The 24,964-nt window shown below is 37.4% G+C and overlaps 1 protein-coding gene across 5 annotated transcripts in view; it reads left to right on the top strand.

Moving 5' to 3' along the window:
• Positions 1-21,069, top strand: part of LOC134538745 (tRNA endonuclease ANKZF1-like) — a 109,191-nt gene extending 88,122 nt beyond the window's left edge. For all 5 annotated transcript variants that reach the window (XM_063380221.1, XM_063380219.1, XM_063380218.1 and 2 more), the window contains one exon: positions 18,072-21,069. In XM_063380221.1, the coding sequence (XP_063236291.1) occupies positions 18,072-18,266 (195 nt within the window). In that variant the 3' untranslated portion in view covers positions 18,267-21,069. The remainder of the gene's footprint in view (positions 1-18,071) is intronic.
• Positions 21,070-24,964: the final 3,895 nt, after the last annotated feature.

The following is a 24,964-nucleotide window of genomic DNA, read 5'->3' as shown; positions in this document are numbered from 1 at the left end:
TGCACCAAATGCTCCAAATGCTCCAACAGCTCCAAATGCTCCAACAGCTCAAAATGCTCCATATGCTCGAAATGCTCCAACAGCTCCAAATGCTCCACATGCTCCAACAGCTTCATCATCTCCAAATGCTCCAAAGGCTCCAAATGCTCCAACAGCTCCAAATGCTTCAAATGCTCCAACAGCTAGAATGCTCCAACTGATTTCAATTACTTTTTTTTATCGAACTTGACATGATTACATGCATTACTTTATTAGTAAACATTTTGGATGTCAGTGGTGACTTTTTTACACCTTTTAGTTATAAATTTATTTAGAAATGAGATTTCGAGAAATGATAAAGTACATTTTTAAAAAATCTTAGTTTTCTTCAAGTTTATACACATGCAATTAATAGAAACCATTATTTTATGTAGCTAGCTTCCCTCAGTTCTTTAAGTATGAAGGATATTTCTTTGATGCTCCAATAGTTTCCTGCACAAAGCGAACCATGTAGAAGTCTTAGCCTGTCAACCAATATGTTAGGATCTTCCCATGAGGTATAATCAATCCCTCTGCTACGTTCATCTTCCTTGTATGTTTATAATAAAAATGATTATGCCTGGTGTCTTCTGTTTCAACACCAACCACAAGGTCACTTTCGTCATCGAACCAGTGATTATCACAAGCTTGATTAGGATAATTTATTTTGTGCTGGAAAGTAGGCATTACGTCACCTTTTTTAATTTTACTAAAATTTTACATTTTTTTCTGAAAATCTTATTTTTTTTTTAAATTTATCTGGTTGTTAAGGGGGTGATTTACTCTTTGTTAGCCGCTGTACACCACGTGTTTAAACTTTGTGCCAGTGGACCGAAGACCCTTTTCCCAGGGGGCCTATCTGATTTTTGCTGTCAAATGTGGACGTGGGCAGCCCAGTTGAAATTTCTCTCGCCTGCAGTCACGTCCCGAGTTTGTAATTTTATTTCTCTTCATGACCAAAATTGCATAGAGTGGCTTCTGGGCTGCAAGCTGCTACTTCTTAGAGGCCTGCTGAGAATAGCAAGTCTCGTCACGAATGGGTCTCCAGTGGACCTGTGTTCCCACCTTAGTGGCTATTTCTGTCCCCCCTTCCTCTCACGTCACCTCACATTTGTTCTGAGAAATCAAGTCGGGAGCAGAGACCTGACGTGAACTTAGCCAAGACGATGGGTTAATTCAAGGACTTTCTCCCTGGTCTTACAGAGACGTCCACATCTAGCGGCAGAAAAAGTAACCGCGGGCCTGGTCGCCAGCATGTAGAGCACACTCTCGTGATACCTGGTGGCAAGTCAGCTCACCGCCTCAATTAGATCCACTTTACGCCGCTAGAAAGCAGCATCGCAGCGCCATAAGGCACTATGTTTATTCTCGCGGCCAGTAGAAGTCGATTGTTTGTTGCCTTCTGTACTTGCCGGTAGAGAGTGCGCATGTCTGTGTTCTTGTCACGACCGCCTCGGACTCCTTCGCATGTTTTCGGCTATGAGCCGAACCTTCCCCCTCTTTTTTCCTAGGGCCGACCACCCGATTTAATTAGTAGCCATGACCGTCATCGCCAGGACTCAGTACTCTGACCTCGGCTGCTGACCACATCTTCTCAGCGTCCTCTGCGCTAAGAGGCTTTTCGTGGGAACGGCGATTTTCGGTTGCATAAAAGATGTAGTCAGTTGCTTAAGGGGTGTGATCCCATTTGTACAGTAGCCAGGCAGATGTAGTTTTTAGAAAAAGTCATGTGTAGTTAAAATTTTTATTTTTTTTTATTCTTTAAAAATTAGTTTTCCTAACGCACATCCGCGATTTCATGGTGCACGTCATCCTGATGTCGGCGCGAGACACCTCGGAGGCCCTGTTTCCACACCCTGTTTGGTGAGTAATCCGTTTTTTCCCCCTCCCCATATTCCCGTTTGTTGGCATTTCGCGCCGACTGTTTATGACTGTCTGGAAGCAGGTCTAATTCGTTTTGAATTTGACTTGTGTTTCAGACAGGGTCCAAGTTTCTGGGGAGAGAAATTGCTCCCCGCATGATCTTCGGGACCTCCAGCTGATTTCCCCTTTTACAAGAGTTTTCCTCTCGGTCCGACGTCATCCTGGGAAGACCCGGGTGATATGAGCTATATATATTTTCCGCTTGCATGGAAGGAACTAAATTCATTAAAAAGATACCAGCGAGCAGTGCTTTAAATCCTCAAGAACATGTAAAATCAAGAAAACTAATATATATGTAATCGTTGGGAGAATCAAATTTTGGTGCTATACTTGAAATTTTGTTAATGTAATAATTTGTTTGTTAAGGTGTAATATTTATTGTTTTAAATAACTTTGTTAATTACCAAGATCTTTATTATCATGTCGAAATAATGCTAATACAAAACCTCTTAATGATAAACCAGGAAAACCTATAGACCAAATTATTTATATAGTGTATTTATTTATCATATACCTTCTTCTACATAACGATCCACGAACTCCCAAGTTACTAGACTGCAGGGAGTGTAAATTTTGTCGTGTTCACCGCCTCGTGTCCCCTCTGGTAATTAACTTTAATTTTCTTAATATTTTGCCCAGCAGTTTCCAAGGTGTTTTTAATTAATTTAAAATAATATATTTTTTGGGCACGAGGGGCGTTACAATTTTATTACGTCATTTCCATCGTTTTGATCTCAAGCCACCATCACTGTCTTCGCTCTTGACCGCTTTAGGTGCTTCAGCACAGTACTCAATTATGTCAGCATCACAAGCTTGATCAGGAAATTAATTTTATTACGTCGTTTTCATCGTTTTGGTCTCAAGCCACCATCATAGTCTTCGCTCTTGCATGATTTAGGTGCTTCAGCACAGTACTCATTCATGTCAGCCTTAGATTTGTCAGCACAGTCATCGATCATGTCAGCCTCAGATGTGTCACCACAATTTTCAATAATGTCAGCTTCAGATGTTTCATCACAGTCTACGGTCTTGTCAGCTGTGGTTCTCCATATTTCACATTTTCATGGAGACGACTAAATATTGATGTAAATATATTTTCATTTCTAATGAGGTTTCTACTTTCTTCGTTTTTTTTTTTTTTTTTTTGAAATTATTGTCTTGATATATATCAGTGTTTTTAGCATTAGCTTTTATACATTCTTCATAATCATTATTGTCGTTTAATATTCTGCCTTTGTTCCTCTTCCACGATGTTGAAACACAGTCTTCGTTATCTTTATTCATCTTAGTTATACAGTTCTTGCAATGTATATCCAAGTAATATCTTCAACCAAAGGATTTATGACACTGACTGCAATTATATGGTTTTTGACAAGGACCCAAATTAAACTCCTTCTCTCATGTCGTTTAGCATTCTTTCTCAAGGTAAACATCTTGCTGCAGTATCTACAGTGATGTAGTTTTGATACAGCTACAGGCAACGAACCAGGATACTTGTTAGATTCTGCGACTAATGGCAGATGCAAACTAAGAGTTTTAAATTAAAACCATTACTTAAATAGAATTTTTTAAATATTTCGTCAGCGAGAGTTAAATTATCTCATGCAAAAGTACTGGTTGTAAGTAGTTATTCTTTTCAACAACAGATTATGCCACATGTTGCTGCAGGTAAATAATATTTATTTCTTTTATGCGGGATGCGGATGTTCACTAACGATCGCAAAAGAATGACGCCCCCGTAAGCCCCAAGGGAGAGTCGCAAACCGCGAACAAGTGCCGGGAATTACCTGGTATAGTGTATCGCCATCCGACATATCAGAAAAATAGGTTACGGCACACAGTTCACCAAACCTCTCAGCAATCAACACGGGTATAAAAAAAACAGGGCTTAAATTAAACAGCGAAAGAAAGGGATTTGCTTGAGAAAGCACAACTTTTGCGGCAAGTACGACAAAACATTATTTATTAATCTGAACCTCTGAAATCAAACTATTACAAGCATTAAAAGAATATAAGCATTCGCCGGTACATATTAACTAAATCGGGCCCGATGCTATATACTATATATATATATATATATATTTTCATACCCAGCACATGATAAGGAAATATAAAAATCCCCTAAACTTAACATCAGTTACAATAGACACCTTATAGTGATTTAAAATCTCTGATAAACCAAGTTCGAGCTAGTTAACACCTTCCTTGTTACGCGACATGCTCAATTGTTCAGGGGACGGGTACCCTTAAAACGTTCAACGCGAGTCTCTACCATTTGAATTTCATCATAAGTTTCAATTATTTACTTCACGTGTCCATATCATAAAGTTGTTAAATGTGGCTGGGGAGAAACAGACCTCCGACGTAAAATAACACTCTCAGGCTTGACGTAATTATTTCTGCCACCAATCTCTTGCAGCATAACCCCGTTGCACAAGGGGAATCACAAGGGAAGTCACTCACGTATCGGCTCGTCGTCTCCGTTGGATTAGCGAATCCTCGCTAAACCCCACTGGTCCTCAGGCCAGTCGGTGCTGACGGCTATACTAGCCGGAAGGAGCCTCGTTCCACCGCGATAGTACCGCGACTATCTTCTTGACGAGCTTTACAGCTACTCTTCCACACAGATACCAACGAGTTATTCTGCTGCCCAAGCCGGCCCCACACTCGCAAAAGTCTTTTTTTGCGAGGCCTCTTCCGCGGACCACCTCACACACCGGCCCGTCGTCCAGAACAGCTGATCGCCTGCCTCCCCTCCCTTCCTTCAAAGAAGGGAGGGGAAAAAGTCTGCCTCCCTCGCGCGCATGCGCGCTGTGCTCGTGATTTGTTTCATTTTACCCCGATCACCACTTGTCCAACTTTGCTATGTCGCATTAATAATTAAAATAGTTTTATACAAATATATAACTACATTATAAATATAACTAATAAACACAATTAATTAATGATATTCTCACTAACTGTTACCAGGTGCTCCCGGGCGACACTAGCGCTGAAAAACGTTACCAATATTTCAAAAATACCGCCGTACGGATAACACCAATACTCAAATAAACTATACTAAAGGAAAACTATAATATAAACTTCCTTTTAATTTCCTTGTAAAACGGTACCCCGAGAAAGGGGTACAAGAAGGATGGCTTTGCTAGACTCAAAGGAGAAGGAAGTTTGTTCATCCAGTTAGTGTTTCTCAGATTTCTCAGGGCATATTATTATTTGACTGAATAATGATTTTTTTTTAAATTCCACCTGATAAAAATATTGCAAGTGGTGATTTAGTAGCAGAAATTCACTTATTAAATTTAACCTTGAATATAATGACATGACTCATTAAAAGTAAAACTCCTTCATGGAGAGATTGGTTTCTCATAAATAACCAGAATCCCTTTGAGAAACCACAGGAATGATCGCAAGCACACGGAAAAAACCATCACAATATTGACAAGAATAATTAGGAGCACACGGAGAACACCATCAAAATATTGACAACGATAATCGGGAGCACACAGAGAAAACCACCACACATTTTCTTTCATAAATTACAAAAAAAAATTAATAAAATTAAACAAAAATTACAAAATATACAAAAACTGATTCTGGCTTGGACTAGAACTCTATATTTTCTCAATAATGAGAATTTCATAAGCTAGCAGAATCAGTTTTTTTATATTTTGTAATTTTTGTTTAATTTTTTTTTGTAATTTATCAAAGAAAATGTGTGGTGGTTTTCTCCGTGTGCTCCCGATTATCCATGTCAATATTATGATGGTTTTCTCCATGTGCTCCTAATTATTCTTGTCAATATTTTGATGGTTTTTTCCGTGTGCTTGCGATCATTCCTATGGTTTCTCCAAGTGCTTCTGATTATTTCTGAGAAACCGATCTATCCATGAAGGAGTTTTACTTTTAATGAGACAAGTCATTATATTCAGGGTTAAATTTAATTAGTGAATTTCTGCTACTAAATCACCACTTGCAATATTTTTATCAGTTGGAATTTAAAAAAATCATTATTCAGTCAAATAATAATATGCCCTGAGAAATCTGAGAAACACTAACTGGATGAACAAACTTCCTTCTCCTTGGAGTCTAGCAAAGCCATCCTTCTTTTGCGATCGTTAGTGAACATCCGCAACCCGCATAAAAGAAATAAATATTATTTACCTGCAGCAACACGTGGCATCATCTGTTGTTGAAAAGCATAACTATTTACAACCAGTACTTTTGCATGAGATAATTTAACTCTCGATGACGAAATATTTAAAAAATTCTATTTAAGTAATGGTTTTAATTTAAAACTCTTAGTTTGCATCTGCCATTAGTCGCAGAATCTAACATGTACCCTGATTCGTTGCCTGTAGCTGTATCAAAACGACATCACTGTAGATACTGCAGCAAGATGTTTACCTTGAGAAAGAATGCTAAACGACATGAGAGAAGGAGTTTAATTTGGGTCCTTGTCAAAAACCATATAATAGCAGTCAGTGTCATAAATCCTTTGGTTGAAGATATTACTTGGATAGACATTGCAAGAACTGTATAACTAAGATGAATAAAGATAACGAAGACTGTGCTCCAACATCGTGGAAGAGGAACGAAGGCAGAATATTAGACGACAATAATGATTATGAAGAATGTAAAAAAGCTAATGCTAAAAACACTGATATATATCAAGACAATAATTTCAAAAAAAAAAAAAAAAAAAAAAAACGAAGAAAGTAGAAACCTCATTAGAAATGAAAATATATTTACATCAATATTTAGTCGTCTCCATGAAAATGTGAAATATGGAGAACCACAGCTGACAAGACCGTAGACTGTGATGAAACATCTGAAGCTGACATTATTGAAGATTGTGGTGACACATCTGAGGCTGACATGATCGATGACTGTGCTGACAAATCTAAGGCTGACATGAATGAGTACTGTGCTGAAGCACCTAAATCATGCAAGAGCGAAGACTATGATGGTGGCTTGAGACCAAAACGATGGAAACGACGTAATAAAATTAATTTCCTGATCAAGCTTGTGATGCTGACATAATTGAGTACTGTGCTGAAGCACCTAAAGCGGTCAAGAGCGAAGACAGTGATGGTGGCTTGAGATCAAAACGATGGAAATGACTTAATAAAATTGAAACGCCCCTCTTGCCCGAAAAATATATTATTTTAAATTAATTAAAAACACCTTGGAAACTGCTGGGCAAAATATTAAGAAAATTAAAGTTAATTACCAGAGGGGACACGAGGCGGTGAACAAGACCAAATTTACACTCCCTGCACTCTAGTTACTTGGGAGTTCGTGGATCGTTATGTAGAAGAAGGTATATGATAAATAAATACACTATATAAATAATTTGGTCTATAGGTTTTCCTGGTTTATCATTAAGAGGTTTTGTTTTAGAATTATTTCGACATGATAATAAAGATCTTGGTAATTAACAAAGTTAAGGGGGAGCCCCTACATTATTTAAAACAATACATATTACACCTTAACAAACAAATTATTACATTAACAAAATTTCAAGTATAGCACCAAAATTTGATTCTCCCAACGATTACATATATATTAGTTTTCTTGATTTTACATGTTCTTGAGGATTTAAAGCACTGCTCGCTGGTATCTTTTTAATGAATTTAGTTCCTTCCATGCAAGCGGAAAATATATATAGCTCATATCACCCGGGTCTTCCCAGGATGACGTCGGACCGAGAGGAAAACTCTTGTAAAAGGGGAAATCAGCTGGAAGTCCCGAAGATCATGCGGGGAGCAATTTCTCTCCCCAGAAACTTGGACCCTGTCTGAAACACAAGTCAAATTCAAAACGAATTAGACCTGCTTCCAGACAGTCATACACATTCGGTGCGAAAGGCCAACAAATGGGAATATGGGGAGGGGGAAAAAACGGATTACTCACCAAACAGGGTGTAGAAACAGGGCCTCCGTGGTGTCTCGCGCCGAAATCAGGATGACGCGCACCGAGAAATCGCGGATGTGCGTTAGGAAAACTAATTTTTAAAGAATAAAAAAATAAAAATTTTAATTACACATGACTTTTTCTAAAAACTACATCTGCCTGGCTACTGTACAAATGGGATCACATCCCTTAAGCAACTGACTACATCTTTTATACAACCGAAAATCGCCGTTCCCGCGAAAAGCCTCTTAGCGCAGAGGACGCCGAGAAGACGTGGGCAGAAGCCGAGGTCAGATTACTGAGTCCTGGCGATGACGGTCAAAGCTACTAATTAAATCGGGTGGTCGGCCCTAGGAAAAAAGAAGGGAAGGTTCGGCTCATGGCCGAAAACATGCGAAGGAGTTCGAGGCGGACGTGACAAGAACACAGACATACGCACTCTATACTGGCAAGTACAGAAGGCAACAAACAATCGACTTCTATTGGCCGCGAGAAGAAACATAGTGCCTTATGGCGCTGCGGTGCCGCTTTCTAGCGGCGTAAAGTGGAACTAATTGAGGCGGTGTGCTGACTAGCCACCAGGTGTCAAGAGGGTGTGCTATACACGCTGGCTACCAGGCACGCGATTACTTTTTCTGCCGCTAGATGTCGTGGACGTCTCTGTAAGACCAGGGAGAAATCCTTGAATTAACCCATCGTCTTGGCTAAGTTCACGTCAGGTCACTGCTCCCGACTTGATTTCTCAGAACAAATGTGAGGTGGAGTGAGAGGAAGGGAGGACAGAAATAGCCACTAAGGTGGGAACACAGGTCCACTGGAGACTCATTCGTGACGAGACTTGCTATTCTCAGCAGGCCTCTAAGAAGTAGCAGCTTGCAGCCCAGAAGCCACTCTATGCAATTTTTGTCATGAAGAGAAATAAAATTACAAACTTGGGACGTGACTGCAGGCGAGAGAAATTTCAACTGGGCTGCCCACGTCCACATTTGACAGCAAAATATCAGATAGGCCCCCTGGGAAAGGGGTCTTCGGTCCACTGGCACAAAGTTTAAACACGTGGCGTACACCGGCCTAACAAAGAGTAAATCACTCCCTTAACAACCAGATAAATTTAAAAAAAATAAGATTTCCAAAAAAAATATTAAAATTATAGAAAAAAAGGTGACGAAATGCCTAATTTCCGGCACCAAATAAATTATCCTAATCAAGCTTGTGATAATCACTGGTCGATGACGAAAGTGACCTTGTGGTTGGTGTTGAAACAGAAGACACCAGGGATAATCATTTTTATTATAAACATACAAGGAAGATGAACGTAGCAGAGGGATTGATTATACCTCATGGGAAGATCCTAACATATTGGTTGACAGGCTAAGACTTCTACATGGTTCGCTTTGTGCAGGAAACTATTCGAGCATCAAAGAAATATCCTTCATACTTAAAGACTGAGGGAAGCTGGCTACATAAAATAATGATTTCCATTAATTGCATGTGTACATGAAGAAAAATTAAGATTTTTTAAAAATGTACTTTATTATTTCTCGAAAGCTCATATCTAATTAAATTTATAACTAAAAGGTGTAAAAAAGTCACCACTGACATCCAAAATCTATATTAATAAAGTCATGCATGTAATATTGTCAAGTTCGAAAAAAAATGTATTTGAAATCAGTTGGAGCATTTGGAACTGTTGGAGCAGTTGGAGCATTTGTAGCATTTGGAGCATTTGGAGAATTTGGAGCATTTGGAGCTGTTGGAGCATTTGGAGCATGTGGAGCATTTGGAGCATTTGGAGCATTTGGTGCATTTGGAGCCTTTGTAGCATTTGAAACTGTTGGAGCATTTGGAGCATTTGGAGCCTCTGGAGCTGTTGGAGCTGTTAGAGCATTTGGAGTAGTTGGAGCTGTTGGAGCTAAGAATTTGTCGTTTCACGTCTATGCAGGGCTTAATGTTTATAAGATTGCTGGTTTCGCAAGTGATCCTTTAGTAGGATAGAAATAATGTAATAAAAATTATGTTTGTAAAAGAACTTGCGGTATTTTATTTCTCGAAGCTGGCATTTTTCTGGTATTTTAATCAAATTTATTTTCAGCTTCGTTCATAGATCGAAGAAAGTTTCGATTCAATATGTAAAATAATGTGTGATTTTTTCGGTGAATTTTGGAATTTTTCCCGAACTAATAAGTCAATAAATACAAATATCTAAAATGGCGGTCGTAATGGTTTAAAGGATGATGGTAATAGATGATTTTAAGTCTCTTTTAGTACTTTGATAATAATTTATTATAATTATAATTTTTCCATAAAATTATTTTTTTGCATCATCCAAGGATCGAACCCAGAACAGGAATTGATATAATTAATCATTACTTTAATGAGTGAATTTTTTGATGAATTTTGGAATTTTATCCAGAATTTCTAGCTAAATAATTACACGATTCCAAGATGGCGCCCAAATTTCAAGATGGCAGGCAATTCAGTAATAATAAATGATTACTGCACTCTAGCGGGTAAAACTTAGACAAGTATGGTGGTAATGTACTCTATAAGACGAGTACACGCACAAGATGGTGTCCTCCAGCAGACGAAAACAAGATGGTGGCAATGACCTCTAGCAGGTGGTAGCTCCTGGTAGCATGTACTGAACGAGAAATGGCGGATCCATGATGGTCGTCAAGGTAAAATCATATTTCAAGGTCAAAGTAAAATGTCACGGTCAAGGTCAAATTTCAAGGTCAAAGTCAAAGTTCAATGCCAACAGTTGAGGACAAAGTTATGGTGAACAGAATATTATACTAACATAGTATCAGCACACTCTAGCAGACGAAAACAAGATGGTGGTCTCCAGCGGATGAAGACAAGATGGCGGACATGTCGTCATACCAGATGACGATATATATACCTTGCTATTGGTGGCGGAGATCAGTCTGTAGGTGGCTTCGTGGAGGAAGGATCTGTTTTTTTTCTTGCTCTAATAGTTTCGAAGCAAGGACAGGAATCGAACTAAATAATCAGTATTCTAATAAGTAATTTTTTTTTTCGAATCTCTAGCATTAAAATTATGAATTTTCAAGATGGCGACCGTAACGAAAATTGCAACGGTGTTTTTTAAGATTTTTATTATTTAATTCGATTGATTAATTTTTTAATGATTTTTAAATTTTTTCCCGTCTTTCTAACAAAACAATTACGAGTATTCAAGATTGTGACCGTAACGATAATTGTTACAGTTACGTCTTAATACAGGTGGTGTTATTATTACTTTAAATCAAAAAAATTACAAGTCCGAATATGCATGTTATTTTTATATATACTTTATTTTATTCTCAGTTTGGTAAATGTCTCGATGGCCGTGCGGTTAAAGGCGTATGTTGTTTAACCTAGAGATCAGAGCTGCAATGATTCGAATCACAGCGCTTCCAATGTATTTTGTTAAAAAATTTAAATTTAATATGTCGATAAGGACCATAATAGCTATGGTAGGTAATGGAACATCGACCTTATGTGATGAATCAGAGCGATGCTGGCGCTCTCTATGAACAAACAGCAGAAATAAAGTCCTTGGTATCCAAGATGGTGACCTCCAGAAGAACAAAAAAAAAAAAATAAAAATAAAGAGCTAGGCTGGCGCTCTCTAGGAACAAACAGCAGAAACAAAGTCAACGGTATCCAAGATGGCGGCCTCCAGAAGATCAAAAAAAATCAAGAGCGTTGCTGGCGCTATCTAGGAACAAAGAACAGAAACAAAGTCGACGGCATCCAAGATGGCGGCCTCCAGTGGAACAGAAAAATTCAATATGGCGGTCATGAAGAAAATTTCATCATAATGAGTGGGGCGCTCTATTTAAATATGGCGGATCCAAGATGGCAAAAAAAAAAAAGATTTAGGTCGTTGAAACCGTAGTCTTTATTCCTAGATGTCAAAAAATTGTAACGATCGTAAACGCTGAATTTTTTTTTACATAGAATGTAAAGTATTTCCCCAGTATATAACATTATTTTTTCAAACGTTTTCTTTTACTGTAAGTTCTCACATGCTCTGTGGTTTTTAAATAAAATAGTTTGACTCAAAGTTTTTTGTCCTAAAGTCATTTGTCCTAACTTGGTTTTTCATAATGTCGTTTGTCCTAAAATCATTTGTCCTAAAAGTCGTTTGTCCTAAAGTCGTTTGTCCTAAAGTCGTTTGTCCTAATGTCGTTTGTCCTAAAGTCGTTTGTCCTAATGTCGTTTGTCCTAAAGTCGTTTATCCTAATGTCGTTTGTCCTAAAGTCGTTTGTCCTAATGTCGTTTGTCCTAAAGTCGTTTGTCCTAAAACTCAGAGTAAGGATTTATTGATACTGGAACCGTCGTTTGTCCTAAAAGTCGTTTGTCCTAAAGTCGTTTGTCCTAAAGTCGTTTGTCCTAATGTCGTTTGTCCTAAAGTCGTTTGTCCTAAAACTCAGAGTAAAAATATTTTGAAGCTGTTCCGTCGTTTGTCCTAAAATTCGTTTGTCCTAAAGTCGTTTGTCCTAATTTTTAGGACAAACGAAATTAGGATAAACGCTTTAGGACAAACGATTTTAGGACAAACGCCGCACCCCCGTTATAACTTGTGGGCCTAGGGGTAAGCCGATGCCGATTGCCAATTATTAAGATCGGTCGATTTTGGTCATTTTTGTCATTTGCATGATCGGCTTCATGCATGCCGATCCTTTTTGCCGATTACCGCTTTCTGAAGACAAAAAAAAAAATCTCTACGTAACACAAAAGCGCCGACATATTTTTTGCTTCAGAACTGTTGCCTGACGTTTTAAGTAACATTTACGTTACATTTACGTTTTAATCTTTTCTGCAGAAAAAAAAATTAAGTAAAGTTATTCTTAAAAAATAAACATATTCATGAAAAGTACGTTTGTTAAAAAAGAGTAAACAAAAGCACACCAAACCATTTAATAAGTCATGCATAGGGGCCTGTTCTTTTCGCGATCGCGATTAAACGACGATAAACGCGAAATCACCGTAAAATACAGTTTTTACGTGAAATCACAGTGTTTTTAAGCAAAATTTAAATACTGGGTAAAAGACTTGTCTCGTCACTGGTAAACAAACACCGCAACATGGCCGCCACTGAACATTAGTCATTAATGCACTAAAGCAAACAAAAGCTTACACACGCTCACGTTATAATGTTAAACTCAAAAATATACTGTAAAAATACGTAAAACTACGGCGTTTATTTCCTTTCCGGCATAATGTTTGGATAGATAAGACAAACAGGCAAAGTTTTAAAGCCCACGCACACCGCTCGGGGCACTGACGTCAGCTTGGAACAGCGACACCCGATAAATACAAAAGCAAGCAGATGATTGGGCGAACAGTGGCGGTTTTTGGAACAGCCTTACGTGAGTGGCCATACGACATCAGCCGGGGGCGCTAGCATATAGTTGGAACAGCGTCTTAATATCAAGCAGAAAGCATTTTAAATCGCGCCAAAAAGCGGAAAAATGTAAACATTTATTTTCGAATTGTGTGACGATGATGATTAGTTGGTCAACAGTGTGTTATAGATTTTGTTAAAGGGATTAATAGATTTACAGATTAGTTTATGGTAACAACTAATAATCAGTGTCTGAATCAAAAGTTTGTCATATAAATATATGTAACCTATTTGTTTAGGGTATTCAGTAATGAGTAGTTTCAAGTAAAATTATTTAACTTAAGTTATTTGGAGCATATTTTACAACCAACTTAAAAAAGCACTAATCGGTCAAAAAAATCGGCATGATCGGTACCACATTTCTGGCATCGGCATGATCGGCAAATGTGGTGATCGGCTCACCCCTATGTGGGCCATTTCATGTCACTGCCTATTTGGACAGTGAATAGAAACTTTTGATGCGTAAGATAACAATTTTCTTGAATCCAGATCTCAAAATTGAATCATAAAAGTGTATCCCTCAAATTCGAATCTAGGTCTGATGTGTCGAAAATAAAATACTGTATTGTACAAAGAATAAATTATCTTAATTTTGGTATTCGTGTCACAAATTAGGTTTTCTGAATCAATACATATAATTTGCATAAATAATTACATTAAAAAATAAATTGGGGAACAGTTATAGACTTCATAGTTGTGAGCATGGGCGTAAATCCAGGGAGGAATCCCCCACTGAATTTATAAACTGTGAGGGCCTACTTGCACTTGCAACTATGAAGTGGAAACGATAAACTTAAATTCTGCGGGCCCCATCTGGGAATGCGACAGATTTTTGTCTCTGATGGTCAATGTGTAATTTTTTAATTTACTTTTATTATCTCTAATATCTTTCATCTATTCTTTTTCCTTTAATATTAAATCTATGTAATGCTAAAAATTTGATGGTATTTGGTAGGCCTGTGTGAAGCTTTGACTAAGAGAATTAATTGAAGCTCTTTTTAATATTTCATTTGACTTCGCTAGGAAATTTGCTATTTGGTTTATTTGAAGCTTTGGTTGTGATGCAAAGCTTCCCATCTGAAGTGAAACTTCACATTTTTTGTTACTTATATATTTTGCTTGAATAAAATTGTCAATTAAAATAAATTAAAAGAAGGTGCTCTGTTTGCTTTTATGAATTTTCAATATTATTATTATTATGCATGGTTATTTTATCATTTTAATGAATGCTGTAATATGTAGGGTCCAATTGGTTAATCACTTACTCAGTTCAAACATTAATATTTTTACTTCCATCCTGTATTTTATAAAAAGTGTAATGCAGCTTCGTCGAGAGCAGTATTCTAAATTCGATTTTACTTCATGAATATTTTAAACATTCAATTTGATATTCACTTTGTATCAAAAACTAGTATTCGCTAACCAGTATTTGATTTGGTTTTTAAAGAAAAATCATGTCAAAAAGAGCCACCTTTTTACTGAAATACTAATAAATGACTGACTTGGTGTTAACTTCGTTTAGACATCAAGGTCATTAGAGGCGTTTGACGGGTGCAAGGGTGATGTGGAGTGGCAATGGAAAGCATTTTGTGTGTGTGTTGGGGGGGGGGGGGGGGGGGAGATTCATTTCAACACCATCATATATCCAACTTGCAAAATCTCGGGGTTTAAGAACCCTTGGGATTTGTATTTGAGATTCTGAATCGTGAAAATTGGGATTCAACCCATAACTAATTATTATATTGTAAAAATTGACTCATTGATGATTACAAATGAATTTAAGACAAACCAAACATTCAAACATTACTTTTTAGAGTACAAAAGGTATGTATGACCAGACCGAGTTTAAAACGAACTAAACTAAAGATTCAATCTGGGCAAATCTCAGTATTATAAGTCAAGATCTACAAAATGTCACTCAAAATAAAAATAATAAAATAACATCTTAGATTTCAAAATAAACATTAGTGGGGGGGGGGGGGAGGTAGCAGTAGAGCTGGTACAGGGATGTCTAACCTCCTTAGGGTGTCGTGGTTGACACCCCCTGTGTCACACCACCACAAGTCAGACACCCGTCTGGGAACAGCCTTAAACACTCCACGTTTCAAATTATTATTTTGCGCGCTGCTCCAATAAACGAGTGCCCCAAAATTCTTAAGTAAATTATTCAAAGACCTTTTGGAAAAGGAAGAGAACAGAGTAATAGTATTTAAAACGAAAAACACGTAATTACTTGCAATGCCAACAACTTTAATGGGACTACTTGCGCATGAACATGGCAGGCAATTTAATTGAAAACAAAATCTCAAAAAGATTACAATAATGCCTATAACCTTTTGCCCTATAGTGCTACAGAGGCTTTTAATAGAGCCACGTTTTAGTATATACCAATAAATAAATACTGTAATAAAATCAAACATTGATGACAAGCAGCTCCAAAAAATATATATATATATATATGTATATAAATAATGAATTACAATTCTTTTTAAATAAAAGTTAATAAAAATAAATGTCACTCCAAAATGTCTTAATTACACCCGGGTGATTTTTAATTTACGACGCTTCGCGGCAAGCATGATACAAGGTTCGTTAAAAATGGGTACCACGATGGAACATACACTCGAAGTTGTAGGCAGGGTCTTTTGGCAGAAGTTATTTTTCGGATTATTCACTCTTATTTTGGCAAAGTCCAAATCAACGCCCCGGGGTTACAGGGGCAAAAGTTCGGAGCCGGAATCACTTACTTGGATGAACGATGTACGTCGAATCACACCCCGGACCTCCTGGCCCGGAGTTTAGCGGGCTGTAATTTAGCAGAGGTGCTAAATGCTTCATATTAACTCTGCATTCAACGGAAAATGTAGCGTGAACTCTTCTTCTTCTTGGCAGCACCCGTGACGACGTAAGTATTCCCCAATGCTCAATACACGTCAGCTGATTTTATTTAAAAAGTATTCGCGAGCTTGCCCCGGTCCAATACCACAAGCCATCATCACGCCCGTTACGCCCGAAGCGCACACGCGCCACACGGCGATCAGCTGACGACTCACGCACAGCTCATTCTGTCCTCCCTTGACGTATTTCCCCCACCACCTTATAGCCTTGGAACAGTCCATTTGCATGCTCACGGGGGAAGCGTCGCACACAGTATTATGATTAAAAGTCCAAAGCGTTATTATTAAATATTAAGAAACTAAACCATTAACATAAAAAATAACATAATATAAAAACATATTTAAAAATAAGATTTACAAAACTTATAACAAACCAATACTTTCTTTTAAAAAAAAGGAAAGGGGCAAATATTAAAACTAAAATTACGTAACAGCCATAATTCAAAATTACTTAAAATAAATATAACATCAAGTGGCCATGCCGCCTATGGCCACAAGGGTGTTGACTGGAATAAAAAGTATTATTCATCCCACATCGTTTCTGGTTTATTTCCTGTAAACTATGACCAACACATAAGTAAATAAATAATGTAAATAATGTAAATAATGTCAAACTACTCAGTCAACAATAAATAAATAAATAAATACTCCTTTGAAATAAATAAACAATAATTTATCCTCTTCTTAGCACGAGTATTAATTTTTAAAATAACATGATCAATCTCAACACACACCTCGACCCATCCTTAAGCTAAAATTAACGAAAGAAATTTTACATTACTGGATTCCCAAACTGCCTGCACTCATGGAAAGAATGTAAAATTTAAGTCATCCTAACACAATTTAAAATACGCCTACAGACTTTACAAGAGGTGACGGAGAATTACGAGTTCGCCATTACTTACAACACCTTCTTCGAACAGCAGCATGCAGCTACCCGCCAGGCAGGGGCTCCGACAGACCTCAAACACCTCAACGAGAAGAACCACCCCGGGCGCACCCAGGGTGGCCCATTTATTAATTCACCCTTACATCGTCATCACGTCGAGAACACTCCACGCGAAAGCAAAAATCCCGGCCGCGATTTCACAACACAAACGCGATGCTGCCGACCGACGCTATCCCCTCTCCACCGGTCATGCCAGACTCTCATTTCTTCCGCCAGGTTGCGACACCAACAACAGCGCGCCTGCGCGAGAACACCAACGCAGCGAAACCAACCAGGGCGGCCAACGCTCCCGGAGATTCCAGGCCAGGATGTCGCAACCGCCCGCGTAGCTGGCCAGGCCCTCGGGCGGCGAAACATGCCACCGTCCCAGAAAAACAGAGAGCGTTAGCAATCTACCGCGTCAGGAAGACAAAATACAAAACCCGAGTGTCGCAAGCAAGCGTCAGGAACTCAAGCGGACTCACAAAGCACTACGTGCGCAAAGCCAAGTTCAATAAACCCTTCACGTAAAATTTTACCGCGTGACAATAACATTGTTTTGGTAAAATGGGTATCGCAAAACATTAAAGTCCTAAATTTTTTCAATAATATCTAATATGCTTTCATAAAAAATAAAAACAATAATACTGAAATCTCATTTTAAAAAAAAATAACCATAATATCTTCTCTCTAATTATTTTTTGTACACAAAGGAAAATGAAAATACAGTCTGATGTGTTCATGTATTCCTGGCACGTTGCGGTAGTGTCAGACATCATGGGGTGTGCCAGAGTGTTTGTGTGTTCTTGTGTTCCTGGCTCGTTGCTGTAGTGTCAGACATCGTGTGGTGTGCCAGAGTGTTTGTGTGTTCTTGTGTTCCTGGCACGTTGCGATAGTGTCAGACATTGTGTGGTGTGCCAGAGTGTTTGTGTGCACATGTGTTCCTGGCACGTTGCGGGGTGTGGGTTCGCAGATGGCTCTGGCAGCAGAGCGACGGATGCTGGACCAGGCAGCACGGTTCGGTGGCGCCAAGCCGGCGGCGGTGCGGTGCTTCCTCTGCGGCGCCGACGTGACGGGACGCGTGCCGTTCGAGTACAGCGGCAACATCTTCTGCACCATGATCTGCCTCAAGGCCCACCGGGTGAAGGGCAAGCCTCACAGGCTGTGACGTCCCTCTCCATCTCGATCGCATCGCGCTGTGCATGATCCAAGCTGAAGAAACTGAGTACAATGTGTGTGCAGAGAATATACCTACCAAGTTATCTGTGATTATTCATCCTGCATATTGAAACTCTTAAATTATACAATCAGTTAATGAATATTCATAGTTCCAAAGCATTAAGCAAGTACGTAATTATAACATTTTTGTGATCATCTTGAAAGGTATTAGTATTACATTTGAGTTTAAAAAAAAATCATATTCTCTCTTTATTAAAAAAATTATGAGTTGACTAGTGAAGCCTTATAAAAGTCTTATTATTTATGTTTCCATTACTTTATTATTCTTAAGTCAGAAATCTGCAGCTTCAAAAGATTTTGTACAAAAAAATTTGTTTTCAGGAGTTAATTTAATTAAACAATATGTATATTTCATTTGGAATTGTTGTAAAACTCCTAAAATGTGTTGATGGTGCTTGTACTGGTATATTGCCTCGTTTTAAATTTTCCGATAATGTTAAATTATAATTTAGTGGTGCACCGATGTGGATACAGATGAACCGTAACCAGCGATTATGGGTACTTTCCGATTAATCGTAATCTGCGATTATCTTAACGATTACTTTGCCGATTATCTACGTCCCGGCATAATTAAGTAGGTTTTTACCGTGTAATATTTTGTTACACATTTTAGGACGAAATACGGTAATATTTGTACATATTACAAAATTAATCTAACTCCGTCATATCATAATTACAGATATTTTGTTAAGTTTAATAAATCTCATTGCCTCGAACAATAAAAAATACATTTTTCCTACACGTTTATTTACGTTTCATCTTTTATTCTGTCTTTTGTTTAGTAGCCTTGTACATTACCTATAGCCAGAGACGTAAAATAGATGGCACGCAAAAAAAATACCACAAGCAGTTGCAGTAGATTCTATGACAATCAATCTTTTCGAGTCGTAGTAGCGGTTCAAAATCGTGGTCCTGATTCCTTCAAGAGTTTATCACTGCGTTTTACAAACTCGTTATGGGTGTCTTTGGTAAAATTATCCGTTGTTGTGTTATTTGTATGTGACGTGAAAAGTGAAAAAGTATTTATAATTTTATATATTCAGTCAACATAAATAAAATCGCATGTGCTAGAATTGGTTTTGAGTCATTTTTATATAATTACAGTGAGATGGCGAGTAGGGAGAAAAAAAGTGAAGTGTGGAAACATTTTTCTATAAACTCAAGTGAACAAAATAAAGCAACATGTTTACATTGTTAAACGGTAATTTCTCGATGCAACCTTATGTGATAGTCTATAAAAATGCTAGTTTTCCGCAACAAAAACTTACCCATTGTAAATTACAATTATTAGACTGTAGTTCAAGTTGTTTACAATAACAAATATAAATAGAAGTTAATTTAATTTACACTTTGCAATGACTTAATAGTGTATTTTATATATTTTTATACTGTTATTATAACTATTCTCAATTTTTCCTAATCTTGTTATTAAATTCACATGGGTATAAAAATTTTTGTGTCCATTATTACACTTTAAAAATTTTTTCATTATAATCGGTAACTGAATCGGTATCTGCCGATTATTGCTCTCATAATCGGTAATCGAATCGGTAATTGGTAAAGTCATATCGGTGCACCACTATAATTCCTTTGGGTTTAGAGCAGTAACTTAACAATCCAGTCTTCCTGGTTTATTGGAGTTTTAAGATGTGTTATCTTCCCACTTAAGTGCTCTTTTGATGACTATGAGGTGAGTTTTCTGATTTGCATTAGTTTCCCCCTGAGTAATTGAAAATTTATGAGAGTTTATGAAAGTTGTGACACTTACTACTACAGTAGTGCACCCCTCAACCGGAATCATTGGGGGGATGTCTATTCCGGTTATGGGAAAATTCCGGGTAAGGGGAGTTGCGGTAGGGCCAGCCTCCAGGCCGGTTGAATTACCTTCATTCAAGCAAGCTGGCAGGCACGTGTTTCTTATCTCTGTGGGTGGGTGCGTGCGTGAGCGAAGAGGTTGATAAAGAGGGTTTGGGGGAGGTAGTAGGACTACAGCTGCAGTGTTGTGTTACTTCTGTGTTGACGTGCTAGTGATTCACACTTCCTGGAGAGTGTATAATCACTGCCACGCACAGTTTACATTTCACACACACAAGAATACATAACACTTCAAGCATCTCGTTTAAAAACACAGAGATAGAGAAATACAGGTAAATGTAGACTGTTTAACCATATATTAACGTATAAATATGTACATAATACATATTTGTACACTAAATTATTGTCTACAAACTGAAAGCATCACACATTGGAAGTAAATGTTACTCGCTATTACGTGTGTCAGTGTGTGTAGTGGGAGTCAGTGTAGATACTCTCGGGCCGGCTGGAATTTCCGTTTACTTGACATAGTGAAACAATAAAACTACTTATAGCATAATCATCTTTATAGTAATTCACGTATGACGCGAAAACCAATGGTGTATTTACACAATTCACGGGAAAGACTGGCTATAATTAGCTCTCTGACAGACGTGCGCGCACGTGCCTACAAGACATGTACAGTCAGGTAAAAGCAAAAACGCCTCGTTCCAATGCGGAAATGTTTTGGAGATGTTTTGTAATGTTTTAATGTTTTTTTGGAAAATTAGTTTCGGATATCGGGAGTTCCGTTTGTGGGAATTACGGTTGAGGGGTGCTCTACTGTACTGCCGTATTTTATTTTCCATGCTTCAGTATGTGCGTGCTACATGTTACGTTTAGAGAATTCTGTACTTAATAAACAGTCTCAAAAATTATCTAGTGGGAGAAAATTTGGTTTACTACCTATTGATGATAACTTTGATCATACAGGCTCATATTTCTCATGTTCATAATATTAGTTTTCTAAGTTTTCTGTTTGTTGGGATCATCTTTTCTTAACCAGTATATCATAAAATAAAGGGTATATTATTGCTAGAAGTACAGTTTAATTTATAGGCATTTAAGGTAAACTATAGGCCTGTGCGAATTTCAATTTTTTAGTTTGAATCAAATACGAATACGAATTTCAAATTATTTTCGAATACAAATATTGAATTAAAACTTAACCTAATCAACCAACCAACCTTTCATTTCAATTCCTATTCGCCTTATTTTTCACAACCTGCTACTCTGCACATTGATTAAAAAAATTTTTTTAAACAGTAAAATACAGTAAAATCCATTGAAATCTATTTTACGAAAAATGAGAATCTTTTTTTAAAATACTGTATTCCCAATTAGTGATTGAATAAGCTTATATTTACATATTTAAACCCTAGTTATTCTTTAGTTTTCCTTAACTGGCACTAGGTAATTTGTATTTTAGTTCAGCAATATTATAAACACAATTTGTGCTGATTTCATCTTGAATCATAAACCATTATTTACCAAAAAAAAAATTTTATATATTGCTATTGAGTCGCAACAAATATCGTAATACGACAATATGGGAAACACTGGCCAGTTATCATTCGCGAAGCGCGAGACAATTTACTGCATTACTTTCAGTTATTTTCACTCTAAGCTGTTAGATGCCATTACTCTCACCCACATAAAATACATTGTAAAAAAATGCAGTTACACTCCATAAAGCCAGGTTCGCTAGCATCACTTGTGTCGAGTATTTCTTACAAGTTTTCTATATTTTCCGTATTACAATATTTGATCACATCATCTGTTTTGTCATAGATATATACAGCAAGTAAGCTGCTACTGTATCACATGGTGTTAGATCGTTTCTGGCTATCCATTTACACGGTGTTGAAACAATGACTATTACTTCTTTTAATGCCCATCTCAAGAGTGTCATTGTGGTGTGGTGGTGTTGTCCATGGTTGTTGATGTTTATTTTTCCCCACTTGTAGTGCATGTGATACAAATAATAATACAAATAATTATATGTTTTCAAGTTTGAAATGAAAAACATGCCGTGTTTTGAATTGTTTATGCATTTTTTCTGTTACTGTTTAGCGAGATCTTTGAAAATATATATACTGTATAAAAGTCGCGAGTGGATAGGATTTACTCTACGTTTTTCAAAAGCGTATGATGAGCAGCTTGGGAACTTCACCGCTGCAGTGCGCTGCCGTAACGCCCTGTATCATCTTAGTTGTTATTTACACGTTAGAGCGCAGCGCTGTCGCCCGCTGTCATTCCCCGCACCCCCCGCCTATCATTCACTGCAGCTCAAGGTTGTTCAACGGGAGGGGGAAGGGGTGTTTGAAGAGTTCGACACTTGTCCGCCAGAGACCACCACAAGTCGATGCCCTAGAGATGGTGGCGATTGCGGCGGTGAATTAACCAACTACCTCAAAACCGTATTAGAAATTTTAACCTGGGCTGGCGACTTCTATACAGTATATATATTCAAAGGCGAGATAGTGGCAAAAAAAACTTTTAATACTTGTTGCATGTTTACAACGTCGCTTGTTCATGTTTTTAATTCTTAAATCCAATAATCATTAAACAAAGGTATTTATATCACACAAATGACTTAATCTCACCAGTGAACTTTTTTTTATGATAAACTCACGAGGTATACTATGTCGAGTATTCGTAAGCAAACAAATATTCCTTATTTCAAAGTGTTAGTATTTGAGGTCGAATCAAAACAAATATTTTGTTATTCATATTCGAAAATTTGAATATGTATTCGCACAGGCCTAGTAATCATACATTTTTGAGTATTACACTTTCCTGCTCAGAGTAATGTCTTCATAATTTATGGAGTAATTAATTGTTTCTGCTGTGTCAAAAAATTTATTTTGATAGCATTAGTTATGAAATTCACATCACTCTAAAAGCTGTCTATTATTTTATACATAACAATTTTAATATTAATCTGAGTACTATACTGGTAGATTTATTGATGTTGTGGTTCTGTTGTATTGTAAATAAATAAGTTATTTTAAATTGCTGTGTATCTTTTTATGTGTACCAAATCTGGTTCTACACTAGGGGAATGCAGCCTTTTTGCCAAAAAAGCAGTCAGAAATTATTTGTTTGTCTAGCAAAATGAAAAGATTTAGTTGTAAAAACTACCACAGTGCCTACAGACTACAGTGCCTACAGACTGTATCACTTATAACATTTTTGAACGCTGTGCACTGGCCAACCTTGGCATTGGATGCAACACGTGACATATGCAGACCTGCCAACATTCAAATCAAAAAAATCATGAGGTCCTTGATAAAAATTTTCAGACCCACAAATACATGTTAGATATAATAAACAACAAATGAGAATCTTTAAATTTAAGTGACATACCTGTACGTATTTTACATGGTCTCTGCTTCAAAATTTATTTCAACAAATTATAGGTTGCAGATTTTGCAGCCTTCAAAAATTTTTCATCGAAGAGTTTTTCGTAACACATGCCCTCTTGTGCAGATTTTACTTTTAGCAATGTTTCAAGCAATTTTTCCGACAATGACGATCTGAATTGTGTTTTTGTCTACCTGGCTGAAGATCCTCTCACACTCGGCGTTACTATGAGGAATGGATAAAATACCTAGCATAAGTTGAGCTAACTTGTCATACTTCAAACTCCCATCTGTAGTCTTCATCTGTCCAATCAATGACCACTTAGTCAATTCTTTCCTGCTTCAATATTTCCTCAGGAATATATCTTCTATTTGAAATGAAGAAAATTGTGACTCCAAAACATCAATTGCAGCATCTATATCCTGTCCTTCCATAATAATATTTGGAAATTTATCAACAAAATATCTTGCACTAGAAAATGATGCATGGGCATGGCTCATGGTTCCAATGCATGCTACTTCTGCATGAGCTAGAAATGTACTTATCAAAGGAAATTTGTGTACTATGTAGTCACATGCAGCCACATATTACTGCCTAATTGAACTGTAAAACAATTTGCCCTGTTCATCACTCAAGCCACCCACAATTTTGAATGCTGCACTACCAATAACCAAATCTTTATCCTTTTTTTGATTTATCATGAGTGATAATCAATCTCCAAAAGAGAAGTAGATGATTTTACTACATCAGCACACACAAATTTTGACATCAAGTTTCGCAACAGGTCGTAAAGTGTGGATTTCAGTTTCTGAATCTGAGGTTCTTGCGACTGTAGTAGTACATTGGTCTTGTCGAACATAGGGATTACGTTTAAGAGAAACATGCAAAATGCCTTGTTTAAATCACTAGATAAAAAAAAATGAATAGCCTCTCTTCTCTAGTAAGTTGGGATGACATAGGTATACCTTTTTCTGCACGTACCTGAGGAACTGATGTTTTCATTTTAGGTCTGTGTGTTAACTTGATTTTCTTTGAGCTGGTCACATCCATTTTAGAACTGCGCTTCTTTGAACTGTCAGATTTAGGGCCGCTTGCAGAGTCCCGCCTAAATCTCCGAGATTGGTGCGAGTGGAGTGTGAGTGGAGTTCAAGATAGAATTGGATGATATTACTCGAGATTTCTCCGTGCATTGCACAGTCGTCAAATGGAGGTTCCTCGAAGCCAAGTGGAACTGTTACCACACGCCCACGGGGAAAAATATTTCTCTCGATGTTCACAGTCTTGTAAATGTAATTTTTGTCTTTGTTATGTTGGTGATTTCATCTGAAAAATTGATAGAGTTTTCCCGCTTCACTCTTTGAATTTTGAAAAATGGACCCGATGGGTATGAGAAAGTTTAGTACTGAA

Source organism: Bacillus rossius, chromosome 14, assembly GCF_032445375.1.
Source record: "Bacillus rossius redtenbacheri isolate Brsri chromosome 14, Brsri_v3, whole genome shotgun sequence".
Lineage (NCBI taxonomy): Eukaryota > Metazoa > Arthropoda > Insecta > Phasmatodea > Bacillidae > Bacillus > Bacillus rossius.
Note: the sequence above shows the minus strand (reverse complement) of the source record. Positions and strands in the feature narration are given on the sequence as shown.